This window comes from Podarcis filfolensis (genome assembly GCF_964270895.1).
Source record: "Podarcis filfolensis genome assembly, chromosome: 6".
NCBI lineage: Eukaryota > Metazoa > Chordata > Lepidosauria > Squamata > Lacertidae > Podarcis > Podarcis filfolensis.
Genome location: NC_139609.1, coordinates 50,153,477 through 50,167,476, shown reverse-complemented (window position 1 = coordinate 50,167,476; position 14,000 = coordinate 50,153,477). Strand labels below are relative to the sequence as shown.

The 14,000-nt window shown below is 39.9% G+C and overlaps 1 protein-coding gene across 13 annotated transcripts in view; it reads left to right on the top strand.

Moving 5' to 3' along the window:
* Window positions 1–14,000, top strand: part of ST3GAL3 (ST3 beta-galactoside alpha-2,3-sialyltransferase 3) — a 179,318-nt gene that overhangs the window by 103,923 nt on the left and 61,395 nt on the right. For all 13 annotated transcript variants that reach the window (XR_014549472.1, XR_014549473.1, XR_014549474.1 and 10 more), the window contains 4 exons: window positions 19–113; window positions 9,377–9,440; window positions 12,435–12,530; window positions 13,680–13,866. Coding sequence is in view for 10 of the 13 variants with exons in the window: in XM_083619930.1 (XP_083476056.1) it covers window positions 19–113; window positions 9,377–9,440; window positions 12,435–12,530; window positions 13,680–13,866 (442 nt within the window). In the remaining 3 variants the exon portion in view is untranslated. The remainder of the gene's footprint in view (window positions 1–18; window positions 114–9,376; window positions 9,441–12,434; window positions 12,531–13,679; window positions 13,867–14,000) is intronic.

The following is a 14,000-nucleotide window of genomic DNA, read 5'->3' as shown; positions in this document are numbered from 1 at the left end:
CTTCATTATATTTTTCAGGTTCTCAAAGCCAGCACCAATGTTTTTGGATGATTCCTTCAGAAAGTGGGCACGAATCCGGGACTTTGTACCGCCTTTTGGAATTAAAGGGCAAGGTAGGATAGCAGTAGTTCATTTACCATAACTTGAATGCCCTGCTGAAGTACAAAAATAGAAGGTGCCTATAGTTAAACATACTCTGTGTGTCTATGGTATCTGCCGCTTGTGGACTTCAACTGCTAACGAGCCCCATCAGCAGTAATAGGGGGAGCGCTGTTGCTCCACTTGAGCAACAAGGCTCCCCCTATTTCCCTCCACATGACCCTGTGGCCCCTGAAATTGGCTCTGAAATATCACGTGGCAAGTTGAAATGCTTGTGCAGACAAAAAGTTTGTAATTGTGTGATGTTGAATTCTACATTCTTGAGTGGGGACTAGGACACCACCAGGTGGATATTGTTACCCTCTACTCGATTGAGAGGCAGAGCTTTGACTAGATGTCAGGTCCTCCCCTTCCCTGAGGAGCAGTTCGTTTTTCTGCCTCACTTGCGAGTTCACTTATTTTCACTGTGCATTTCTGGCCTCATTTAATGTCTGATTAGAAGAACGTGTGGATGTTGTACTGTTATTCTGAGTTCCTATCAACACTATTTTTAGTTCTGCCTGATTACCAGTTGGCTTGCTTCTTTGCAAACTGAGCTTTCCCACCTCAAAAATTCCTTCCTACTTCCTCCTTCAAGCATATCAAGACATTTAACAGCCCTCCACAAGCTCTGCTGCTATACTTTAAGACTTAATTGTACAGCTGATTACCCTAAGAATTAATTGGAAAATTAATTATCCTTTTAAAAATAGAACTGATTACCAGTTAAAGGAAGTTGATCCTGACTCTGTGATTACCCACACCTATTGACTCTGACCCTGTGAATTAATTACCTAAAGTGGCATAGTTTGTACTTTGATCCTTTTGTAGCCACTCTGGAAAGATCAATGAGTAGGATGCAGACCATGGCAAACTTGAAATTAATTCTGCATCTCAGAAATTACATTACTTGCCTGCATTATTTGTGAATATTGGGATTATTTGGCCCATATTGTAAGACTTCGGTTCATGATACTGGGTATAACATAAAGTGATCCTAGAATTGGGCTCCATGAGGTCTTGTGTATTGTTAGATATGATTTAATTAACACTGTGCATGGGGAACTGGTAACAGTCTCACTGTAGCATCTGTCTTCACACTGCAGTAGGAACGGGACTGAGTGTAAATAAATCTGCTCTATATGAGGCAATATATATTATTATTCATATAATGACATTAGTTTTCCTAATAAGGGGAGGGTCTTGGAAGCATGAGCTTGCCATTCTTATAGTCCTTGTACCTAGTATAAGGAGGAATTTGTTCACCCTTTCCCTATCATTGTACCAGACCCAGTCAGTGTAGATGTAATAAGCTGTATACATTGTTCTTCTCTTATGCTTCCCTCTTAGCAAAGCGGATGATTAAATACAGCTGTGCAAATTGTCCAGAAATAGAAATTCTTCATTCACTGCAAGAGATTTGCACCATTCTTTATCTGCTGGCTTTCAAGGTGTGCAGATACAGAGAGGAATACAGGTCTTTGTACTAGGTGGTTTTAGGTCTCGGAAGCAGCTGATCAAGTCTTTTGCCAAGTAGAATCAAAATGGAGAACCTCGGCACAGGATGACTGAATATATTTGGCAGTCTTTGCTTTGCATTTCCAGGTTGCTGCCAGCTTGTGTCACCACTACAGTGTTATGTAAATCCAGGGTTTTATATTGGATTTTCTTCAGTTAAAAACAGAAACTGCCATTACTTAAATGGCTGGGAGCTGAAGCAATGGGAGCAAAACAACTGAATGGATTGTTTAATGCCCTCATGGGACAGAACTTTGTGCCAGGATTCAGTCCAAGGCAGTTTGTATATGTGGGAGGGAAGAATTATTACTCTCTGTAAACTGGTGAGCCTAATGGCTGTGCTGACAGGCTAGGAGCGTGAGAGAGGCAAATGGCAACCTTCTCGCATCACACATCACTGGGATTCTTACATCAGCTTTTTCTGCTTATCCCAGGGGATGCATTGGGGATGAATAATAGTGACCTGATGATGGGATCAGCACCTCATTAAGGTCTTCAGTCAGGGCTAGTCTGGTGCCAGTTGAAAGGAGACTGCAAGAAGAAGTTTCTGGTGCTTGCCAGAACTACAGCAACTGGAGAAATTGGGCGATGCTTGAGAAGAGGATGTGCCAGTTTAGCATCAGAGGGCAGCTAATCCTTCATAAAGACCCTACCTTTGTCAAGGAAGTGTACCATGAGAAGTGCTTGGTGCAAATGTTCAGGAGCTTCAGTCTGCTTGTCAGCTGTTTGATTTGAAATGGCAAGGGGGATTAACTTGCTTTGTTCTGTGAACTTGGGATCACCCTGGCTGTAATGTACATAGTCTGCACAGTAACATTTTAAAGTTTCAAGCTGTTGTACCAGACTGTTTTAGTCTGTGAGTTGTTTGTCAAACTGATTCCGAGAGGTCTTCTTCTATGCCTTTTCTGGGTTGGCTTCACCAAGAAGCAAGCTAACCCAAACTTTAGTGTTGAGATTGGACTAGGTTTCATACCAGTAGACTACAGTATATTTTATAATTATTAATAAGCATGGTTGGTTTCAACATAGCAATTTGTTACAAATGCCACACGTGCCATAACTTCTTAAGTTATTTACTCAAATGCAAAAACAAATAATAGCAATAGAAAAAACTTATTCATTCATTTATATAACAAAGTCAATATGCTGCTTAATCAACAAAAACTTCTATGCTATAAAACTATGTAGAATAATGTCTGAGAAGGCACACATTAGGAAAATGTCATGTCAGAATTCTTCACCTGTGTGAATTTTCTGGAACAGCTCCTGCTGGCTCCTGATCATGGGATTGTCCTAGAAAAATCTGTGTGGGTGACCAATTTTAACTTCACATTTTTCACATATATGCCTACATTCCTGTGGAGGCAAGTGTTACGTCAAAGTGTTTGCTTTTATGAGCTCTGCAGGGTAGAAAGCTATGCATGCACAGTTGGAAGTATTGACCTCCAGGGCATACTGGAACAAGCACATCTGAGCACTACCAAACACAATCTATGCCATTCCCTTCCCTAAACATTCTTTTAGCTGCATAGCAGTCTCTTTTCACATCTGGCATGCTGATATAAATAATACTTTATCTCTGTTGATAAAATACAGATGCATGCTGACATCAAAATTCAAATTTGCACTGAACCAAACTATCTGTCTTTACACCTCCTTCTTGGCTTCTTGCCCAGATCTGTGTCTGGAGGAGCTGAAGTTCAGAGAGCAGGAGTTCTTTCCCATTTTCACTCCCTCATCAACCTTCTGTGTTCATTGAGAACCTTTTTTCAGTCTGCTGTGTTATGGTAACTATTCTACATTAACACAATGAGGTTCAGCAGTCTGTTTCTTTCATGAATGGATCTCTTGCTGTCTACAGAGGTTTTAGGGTGCAACTTCCTCCATCTTATAATGAAAACAATTGTCAAAGAGTATAAATAAAACACTACATCCTTTCCAGTTAACCTGCCCATGCATAAGATTTACATGAGAGACTCTTCTGTAGGTGCCTTCCGCATTCAGAAATTTAGGCAAGTGGCAAATAGGTAAAGAATAACAATTGGAGCACCACCACTGACAATCCCCTTCACCTGTTTCCCACTTGCCTAAATCTCTGTGGTGGGTGGGTGGGGGGCAAACAAACAAACAGTTTAACCATATTGAATGCTTGGGGGCTAAGGAAGGGGTGAGGTTCTTTTTGTTTATCTGCTAATTAGTGGTTGTGAGTGTTGCTTTGTTTGTTGTTTGCTTATTGCTAATGTTGTTTATTACTGCTAAGGTGTGTTGATTTTGTTTTCCTAATACGTTTTATGGAATACTAACATATTCTATGATTCCCCCCTCCTTTTTTCTAAGGTATAATGTACTTGCATATATTTTTCTGTGACATAAGTCACTAGGAGGCTCTTGAGTAACAAGTGACTAATAAGTTTAAATAATAATAATAATAATAATAATAATAATAGTAATAGTAATAATAGTAAAAGTAATAGTAATAGTAATAATATATTACACCTTTCCTCCAAGAAGCTGGTGGTTCATGTCCCCACACTTTATCCTCACAAGAACCCTATGAAGTAGATTTGATTAAGAAGGCTTGCCTTGCATGTAGCCACCCAATCAGCTTCATGGCCAAGTGAAGATTTGATCCTGGTTTTTTATGTCATAGTATGATGTAGCCAAAGTGTTTTGTTCCACTTTGGTTGGCCTTTTACTTTGTGGGATAGGAATCCCATGAATATTGATTGGCACTTCCCAAGAGAACAGAGAGCATTCTAAAATTACTCAAAGAGAGGAGGAAAAATAGATGCAGCACCCTTATCTGAGAGTTACCCTTTTCTTAGTTATGATGAACCTAAAAGTATGCATTTCGGATGAGATGAGGCCTTAGCCGGAACCCACATACCTTCATTGGCCTTTTTTCCCACCAAAGCTTCCATTGAAACCCCTTTGAAGTTTTCCCTAATACCCAGGACTCTGGAAATAGCTTGCATGCCCCTGGCAAAAATCCTAGAAGCTTGAGGATCAAGAATAATACCCCCTAAGGAATCAGAAAAGCAAAAGTATGTTCCATGTACAGCTGGATGTTGCTCAACATCCAATTTTGATGTCTTTCCACATGTGTTACAGCTCATCTACATAGTTTTCTGTGGTCCTGATTTATTGCTATTATGCTAATCTAGGAATTTAAGACGTTAAAACTCTCAGAGCAGGTACATCATAAACTGGGTGTGCCCTACATTGGTATCATGTATCTGGTTATGAAAACTACATATATCACTCCAGAGCAAAGCATCCTACATCTGATTGCATTCATTTGAAGAGCAACTATGTGGCACTGGATATCTTTGTGCCATGACTGCTTTGTTTTCTCACAATATGAACTCTGACTTCAGTTGTACTCATCAGCTGTGTGCTCCTTTTGCAGAGTTGTGAGTCACAAAGTGCTGAACATGACCTAGAGAAGGCTGATCTATACCAGAATCCTGCAGCAGGTATCTTGGTTTTAAGTTGCTAAGGCAGGGTCAAGCAGGGTCAGGTAGGTCAGGACCTGGGACAGCTCACAGTGCAAATTCCCAGGAACAGTTGAGATTGTTCTGCCAAAAGATCTGGTATTTGTAGTGCAGATTTAGATATCATACACACCATGCATTTCTCCCACCCCCAATAATCCTGGGAACTGTAGTTTCTCCCTTACAGAGCTACAATTCCCAGCACCCTTAGCAAGCTATAGTTCCCAGGATTCTTGAAGGGTATGTGTGTTTTAAATGCACTTGAAATGTATGGTGGTTATGCAGCCTTAGTTACATATCAGAAAAAGAATTGTTACAGGGTTGAGAGATCTGTGTTTGCATTCCGTATCTTCACCCATCCTCTCTTTACTTGCTGCAACATACTCTTGCATTTCTTAGGCTGTAAGAATCCCATAATTTCTTGCTGCTTTCTTACATCTCCAGCATTCCAACAAAATGTCTCTTGGCTAAATTTGTAGCATATAAAAGCAGCAATGCTAACCTTGTGGTCTAGATTTTTCTAGCACAAATATTACCAGCTTTCCTAGCACCTGACAACATTGTTACACCTTGACTTGTGGCTCACAAACCTGTTCCATGTAAAGTCAAATTAATGGCATGTGTGCAGGTGCCAGATGCTCATTGCCAGAGTTCTGCTCAGGTGAATTTTTCAAATAGAGACCAATGGGAGATAAAATACTAAAATTCACTTTTTCTCATTGCTTACTGTTTTGGAACATTTTTTAATGAAAGACACTATATAAACTTAGATGGAGCTGACTCATGTGGCAAGCTGACCAAACTTGCTTGAAACACTGCATCCCATCAGTGCTTGTTGATCCCTGAAGTGGATGCTGAGTCATTAAGCCCAGTGGCTGTTTATTTAGCCTTAATGTAGAAGAGGAGTGAGAACAGCACGTTGTAGACAGGAAGCGGAGTATTCTCTGGAGGGGAATTTGTATGGTTTGGACCTCTGGCAGAATCTCTGCTTTGTTTGGGGTAGGTTGGCTTTAGATGAGTGCAACAGGATGCACCCAAGAATTTTACTAGGATCATTTTGTGATCTAGCTCTATTACAAACCTGCATAGTTAGAAAGCTGGAAAAAGACCTTGTTACTTGGGAATAACTCATACTAAATAAGCTGGGGCCAACCTGGGTTGTAAAAAAATATTAACTGTGTTATTATCTGTTCAGTCAGCTCCCTGAGCACTAAGGAATCAGTATTCTTATGTGCATGCCAGCATTTCATAACAGTTTATTTTGCTATGGTGCTATCCTCCATTGCAATACATTAACTTATAGAAGTTGGCATATATGAAAACATAAAACAAAAATGTAAAAATCCATTAGATAGCTATTGAAAGCCACTATAATTTCCTTAGGAGAGTTCCCCCCCACCCCTGAATTTTATTCCACTAATACAAGATGTACACCAATTTTTGGCGGCTTCTTCTGCGCTGGAGCCTTGAGATTTACTAGCCTGAACCAGTCATAAAAAGTGGAGCAGGGCTAGTTGAAATTATCTGCTGTCTCCTACAATGAGTCATACATTGGGATACACAGTTTACATAAGTTACTGCTTCACAGGATGTTCAACTGAAAATAGTGCTCAGAACACTTTCCCTTCTCCCCCTCCATTTTCAAAAGAAAAAAAAACCTACTTAAGGAAGAGCACGCCTCAATGGAACTTTATTCTGAGTGAAATGCGTAGGATTATACTCTCATTGTCTTCTTTCCCATCCATTATTCATTTTTAAATGAAAGGTCTGGCCTCTACCATTTTAGTAGGGAGCTCCAGCTAAGGTGGGGAGTTGTAAAAGGTTTGCAACATTAGGAGGAAATAGCCTTATGCCAAGTCAGACTTTTTCTCTTCTTCCTCCCCTCTCCCATTTACCATGCTGCTTGATAAAAGCTGCCTCCACTCAGGATATACACTCTTCACAGCCCTTCAAGCAGCCACACTTCTTTACTTTACTGTCTAATGATAGATAGATCTTGTAATCTTTGCATATTATATATTATCTGCCTTTTCCATTAACTTGCATAATTCTGCTTTCATAGCGTAAGTCTTTCCCTTGTTTAAATGTGGTTTGCAAAGCCAAACTCCTAACTCTTCTGCACCTTTTAACTTGTTGAAAAGCTCAGTGCCTGATAGTCTTGCCTCCTTATAGACATAATTTTTGCAGTAGCTATTTGCAGTTGTCCCAGTTCTGAATTATAAGTAACCAAAACATACAGTATTTTTTTAACGAAGTTTATATGCCAATTTTCTGCCCACACACCCAAGGCAGTTTGCAGATTCCACCTTTTTGGCACAATATAGAAATCCAGTCTTTAGTATTGTGGCACATACCTTTTGGAACTCCTTCTTGTCACATATATGTCACATACTGAAGACAGGCACCGTCACCATTGTCTTTTTGGCACATACTGAAGACCTTTCTTTCCGAACAAGTCTTTTGAGTAAATATCTTTCCCAGACTGCATCTGTATTGGAATTGTTTTTAGATGCTTTAATTGTTTTATTGCTTATGTGATCACTGCCCTGGACTCCTTTGGGAGGAAGAGTGGAATATACATCTAAAATACTACAACTACTAATGCTTTGTAGACCTACCTGCTACCTAAATGTGAAGTGAAAGAAAATTAAGAAGAGAATCACCCATTCAGATATATTCACTTGTTATGAAAAGCACCAATTTTAAGTTGAAACAATTTATTTTTATTTATAAAAATTTTACAATAGTGTCCAAACCTACTTTTTAAAATTAAGGAGGTAGCATTATTTTGAGAATGCACAAAAGAAAAAAAAATACCTCCAGTGAGAGCAGGATCCAGTACACGATACTCCTGATTTAGTGCTATGTCATGCATCACTTCTGGTTCTTGGTTAAAATGAGCTCTTTATTGTTTACTATAGTATCATGTTCCAAAAGCAGGTTCAGTGCTGAAAAGTCATGTGTACATCTTTAATAGCCAATCTAAACTAAACATTGTAGCAGTCGTCACAACTTTGTAAGGTTTGGCAGTTAGGCATTGGTTGAACTTGTGTTGGGGGAGGTGAGGTGTGGCCATCACCTGCCCCTCCAATATTAAGGGTATTCCATTAAAGGAATCCGGGGGTGTGGATCTTGTCCGAAGCCCAGGGAGGGGCTAAGGCCATGCCATGACCCCATCGGGAACCCAGGGGGAGCTCGAGTTGATTTTCATCAATGGGGCTCCCCCTATTGGTGGTTGACCCTTACAAGACTCCCTGCATGGCAGGCAGGAGTCAGATATAGTCGGGTCAATTCCAATGCCTAAGCCAATACCAGTCACATTCTGTAACCAATAAAGTTGTGGCCAAAATTTGCCCAATAACCATTAACCTAATATCTGTGTCCTTGTGTCTTATTCATCATTGGGGGGGCGGGTGACCTCGGGGTCTTGACACGCAAACAGATTCAGTGCTGAAAAGTCATGTGTACATCTTGAATAGCCAATCTAAACTTGAGTTTGTAGTACATCTGTACAAGAGTTGGAGCCCAATGCTCTGGTTATGGCATAGAGGTGGGTGTCTACAAATCTGCCTGTCTCTAGATTGCCACATTGCTGTTTGCTCCCTGGCTCAGTAGATGAAACCACATTAATCTACTAGGGGCTGCCTGTAACTGCACTACATAGGGTGGCATCTAATGTTGTGGAGTTGACTTATGGCATACTTGCCAAAATGGTTTCCCAGCCTTGATTGCACTGAATAGACCTGTTGCACATATGAGTAATGCAAGTAGCTCCCTCCTTACATGTAGAAAGTGCTGCAGGTCTTTAGTGAAAGCAATGTGGTTTATTGTTCAGGATATCCACTTGGTGCACATCAGAAAGAGAAGCAAAGAGGGAAGACACTGTATGTAACAAAGAAACAATGGAGAAATAGATTCTCAAAGGTGCCTGTGTTTATTGAAGCTCAGTCATTTTAGAAATAGAATTTTATTTTTCAGAGTCAATCTGAATTTTTAGCTCTAGGATATTCCTGAATCAAAATAGTGTGCTATAACATACAACCTAAAGAATGTATTTATGTAAGGTTTGTTGCCCTTTGTCTAATTTCTAATTGTTATGCTGTAACTTAAATATACCAGTGCAAATTCATTCATTAATCATCTTGGTCCCTGAAGTCTTTGTACATCAATACTATGGGGGAAAAATGAAGCAAGCTAACCCTTCCAATGTATTTTTTTCTTAACAGATAATCTGATCAAAGCCATCTTGTCAGCAACCAAAGATTATCGTCTTACTCCAGCCCTTGACAGGTGAGTAGATTCTTTTGGGAGCCTGAAGGAGCCCTTGGAGTTGGTGGCCATTAATAAACTGCTTCCCTATGGGCTCTTGGCTTTGGAATAAAATGAGGAGCTGGGAATGATGCTCCTGTTCCAATCCATGGGGTCTATAAAATAGTTTTTTTGACAGCTTCACAAATTTTATTCTCTAGTGTTACCGCAATCTGCTTGATTCCCTACATTTCAAAATAAATAACTGACAATCTTTCAACAAATGCATTAACTTGTCACAACCTCCCCCAAGGTATCATTGTAAGGCAGCAGAATTGCACAGTGTTTATTCAGACAAATATAAGGTTCAGCTTGTTCTCACTAACAGCTCCTCTTCTAAACCCTATGTTTATAGCTGTGGGGCAGTGGAGCTGATAGCAAGACTGATTATAGAAATTTTTACCTGGCTTTCGGAGGCGTGAGCTGTTAATGCACATATTCATGGGAGCAGCAAACTTGGATGTAGTGGCAGACATGTTCATTTGTCGTCCCCCCCCCCAATATTTTACTTTTAATATAGAACATTCTTCACTAATATATTGGCACATGGTGGAACCTCATACCTATTGTTGTTGTCTAATACTAGCTTAGCACCAAATTCTTGCTGTTTTCCTTTGCCTCAATTTCTTCTACTGAGCTTTGTACCTCACTAAACATATTTTACATTCTGAATTGGCAAGAAAAATTGAGATAACTCTGTTCTGGGTCACCTGTCATAACCCATAGTTTAAAACAAACAGTGGTTTAGTGTGAACAGGCCACATGTCCCATTTCTACTGCTGCAGTTCCATGGATGAACCAAACCAGAATCTGGCATATTGTGTTGCTCACACCCAGGAAAACCACAAGTGGTAAGCAAGGTTTGTTCTTGGCTTACCGCTTGTGATTTGTTTGGAAGAAACAAGCCACAATCCTTGGTAGAGATTAAACTGATAGAAGGGAAAGAGATAAGAGAGACTTGAGGAAGTATGCAAGGAATTAAGGCTACACAGACAGAGATTAAAGGTTAAATATGGAGTTCTACAGAGTAGAGTTAACCCATCCTAAAATCAGAAAATTTTAAATAAATACTTTTTCAAGCTTTTAGACAAGTCATTTTCATTCTACTTTCCATTGAGTTACCTTAAAATAGTAAAATAGGAGAATAATAGTCCATTTTTATACAGACTGGATATGAGAATGAGTTAAATCAAGATTGCAGATCACTGTATATACTTGAAATATTACTGAAGTGAGGTGATAGCATTGCAGTTTTCAGTTGAAGCAAGAAGTGTTACCCTTGTTCTTGAACCAAAAATTCGATCAGCATCTCATCTTGTCTAGGAGCACTTCCAAGTGTCTGTCTTACTTCTGATGTGACAACTTTATGGAAATGTGGTCTGGTTTACAGACAGCCTACTATTGTGCTGTACTTTCTGCTTCAGTTGTGGTACTCCTTTGAGGCAGTTTTCAGTGTTTTTCTGCACATCTTTGTATTTATGGTATCGCAGAGCATTCCTACTCTCCTGTTTCACATTGTTGGAGCCACTAAATGTAACCACAAATCATATGGTATTTGGGACCTAGTTTCCAAAATTATACTCAACAATACACAATATTTTTAATGTATATAAGACTTTACAGAGCAATAAGTGGGAGGAAGAAGGAGAAAGAGTGGAATTAAGGAAGTGGCTTGTGTAGTACATAGACAGTTTTTACTCATCCTTCAGCCTCCAATTCCTGTTGGCAATTACTATACTTTTCTGTGTACAAGACAAGGGTTTTTTACTTGAAAGTAATGTAAAAAAATCAGGGGTCGTCTTATACATGAGTAGTGCAGAGGAGGGATGTGCGCAGCTGCAAGCAGGAGCTTGTGTGCGGCGATTGGGTGGGTAAGTTGTAGCTGCGGCAAGGGCTGCCATGGATTGGCTGCTGCTGTGATTGTCAGGGTTTTTCAGTCATTTGATTTATTTTTTGCATTCCCCCCCCCCAAAAAAAGCTCAACACTTCTGGGCCGTTTCCCCCCATTTTCTCCCCCCATAGTCTTATACATGGGGGCGTGTTATTCACGGAAAAATAAGGTAATTCTTAAAATTACAATGCTCTTATTATGTCCTTGAAAGAGGATGTAAAAAGGAGCCTTTGAATGTAGTCGCTTTGACTTCTCCTGAACTACAGGAAGCACTGATGAGGAAATGTTGAAGGATCTGGATTGGGAATTTTATCTTGTATAAAAGGAGGAGACAACATGGGACAATAATGCTTTTATATTATTTATTTCATTTATGTCCCACTTTTCCTCCAATGATCTCAAAGTGGCATACAACCCCCCTTCCACTGTATCCTCACAACAACCTAGTGAGGCAGGCTAGGTGAAGGGAAATTGACTGGCCCATTGTATGTAACAGGGAGTGAAGCAAAGTGTACCATCCAGTACATTGAGCAGAGGACAAGAGGAAATTGGATTAAACACAGATCCAGGTCTAATGTCAAAGTGAATAGTAAAATAAAGGGAAGAGAATTGCAGTAGGAATTCTAACATGATTTTAACTAACAATCTACAACTGTCATTTTCCTCTTAAGGATTGTTTATTTGGGACCTTTCTCTGCATATTTTCCTGTGCATAGATAAATGGTATTTAATTAAGCAGTTACTATTCTTCTGTGCAAACAAAATCTGCACTTAGTTTCACTGTTTAACTCTTCCCTTACAGTTGTTTCATTATGAAAAGAAACATTTTGTTAGCTATTTAAATGCAGTGATTTCATCTTGAGCCAGTAAGCCTAAGTAGATATGGTGAGAACATTTCCTCCTTTTGCTACCTGTGTTGCTATGCTCCCTGTATTATAAATTGACAGAGTTTGTTACTGCAAATTAATAGAGTACAGCCTCCTGATTATAATTACAGTGCCTGAATTGGATCTTGACCAGGAGGAGCTCTGTGCTTGTGGATTTTACTGTTTACCCAACTGCCCTTATCTCTGCTTCCTTCCCAGTCTCAGTTGCCGGAGATGTGTTATTGTGGGAAATGGTGGCATTCTAGCAAACAAGTCACTGGGTTTGAAAATCGATGACTACGACATTGTTATCAGGTGAGCTGTCCACACAGGGGAGAGGAAGAGGTGTTCTATAATTCTTTTCCTACTATGTGCAGTAGAGGTTTGCAGCACCTCTGGCCCTGTCAGATTCCAGTGTCCTTGGCACAATATGCCTCACATAAAAGACTAAGGCTGGAATTAGAAAGTATGGCAGATGTGGGGCTGCTGCTAAAAACAGCAGCTTCTTGTTTCATTCTCTTCCCCTTCCGCAGTAGCAACTAATAATACAATGTGTGACATAAAATCATCTCATTCTGAGTTGCAAACAGCTAATGAAATGTAGTGGGAAAACCTGGGGCACACTGGCAAGACGTTAAATGTTTTTCCTTATCGGGGAGGCATAGGAGGATGTGGGACTACTGCTTTTCAGAACAGCCATTCTGATATTGTCTAGTCCTGAACTATAAGAGATAGAGACCCAGTTGCCAGTTTCTTGGTTTCCTGTTGGAAGGAAATTGTGGTGCAACGGTGACATCGCTTCATATGTCGAGTACCCAAGGGCATTCAAGGAGCTCCTTTTCCAGAGTTGGATACCAAAATTTTTCATCTTCAAGTGCTTAGGGATGCTCTGGTTTGTGGACAACTAGTTTCAGTTTATAAGGCAGTCTTGCTAGCACTACCTCATGAGCATGATTATACCACAAACTAAATTGTAGGTGAAAAGTTCTATGCACTTATGCTTTGTGATAAGCTTTGATGATAAATATCGGCCCACACCATAGTCCTAGTAGAGAATAACTACTTACCAGCAGTTCAATATGTTCTAGGAAAAATCAAGATAGTGTAGATGGATGAGAATGGGCACTAATAACTTCCTTTATATTTGTATTGAGAATAGTGGCTGGCTCTTTATTTGAGTGCTTACCTTCTCACTTTGGCCTGTGGAAGAATCAGGAAACACTAAATTCTGAAATTCTTGGTTGCTCAGTCAGGTCTAATTGATCATCTCTTTATACACATTAACTCCAGAAGTTGGATGCAAGCAGTTTTAACTGTTTCACTGGCAGTTTACGAGCTCTCAGCGTATTTGCTCATGTCTGACTTTTGTTTAATTTTATAGTTTCTATCCTGTGTTTTTGCTACCATTTCAAACTGAACTCTGGTGTAAATGCAACTGGCAGCTCTTCTCTGAACTCTCTGTAGGCTGAACTCTGCTCCAGTGAAAGGCTTTGAAAAGGATGTTGGTGGCAAGACAACAATGCGAATAACATACCCAGAAGGGGCCATCCAGAAACCAGAGCAATATGAAAAGGATTCCCTCTTTGTGCTGGCAGGGTTCAAGTGGCAGGATTTCAAGTGGCTGAAGTACATTGTTTACAAGGAAAAAGTGGTAAGAGTTACTCTGGAGAAGAACTCCTGGTATTTCCTGACTTTTTGCTTGTAGCTCTCAGTGCTGTGCTTACATTTCTTGCACAGCTCTGTTTCTGTGGAATGCATCCTATCCATTTGCCTTTCAAAGTAATA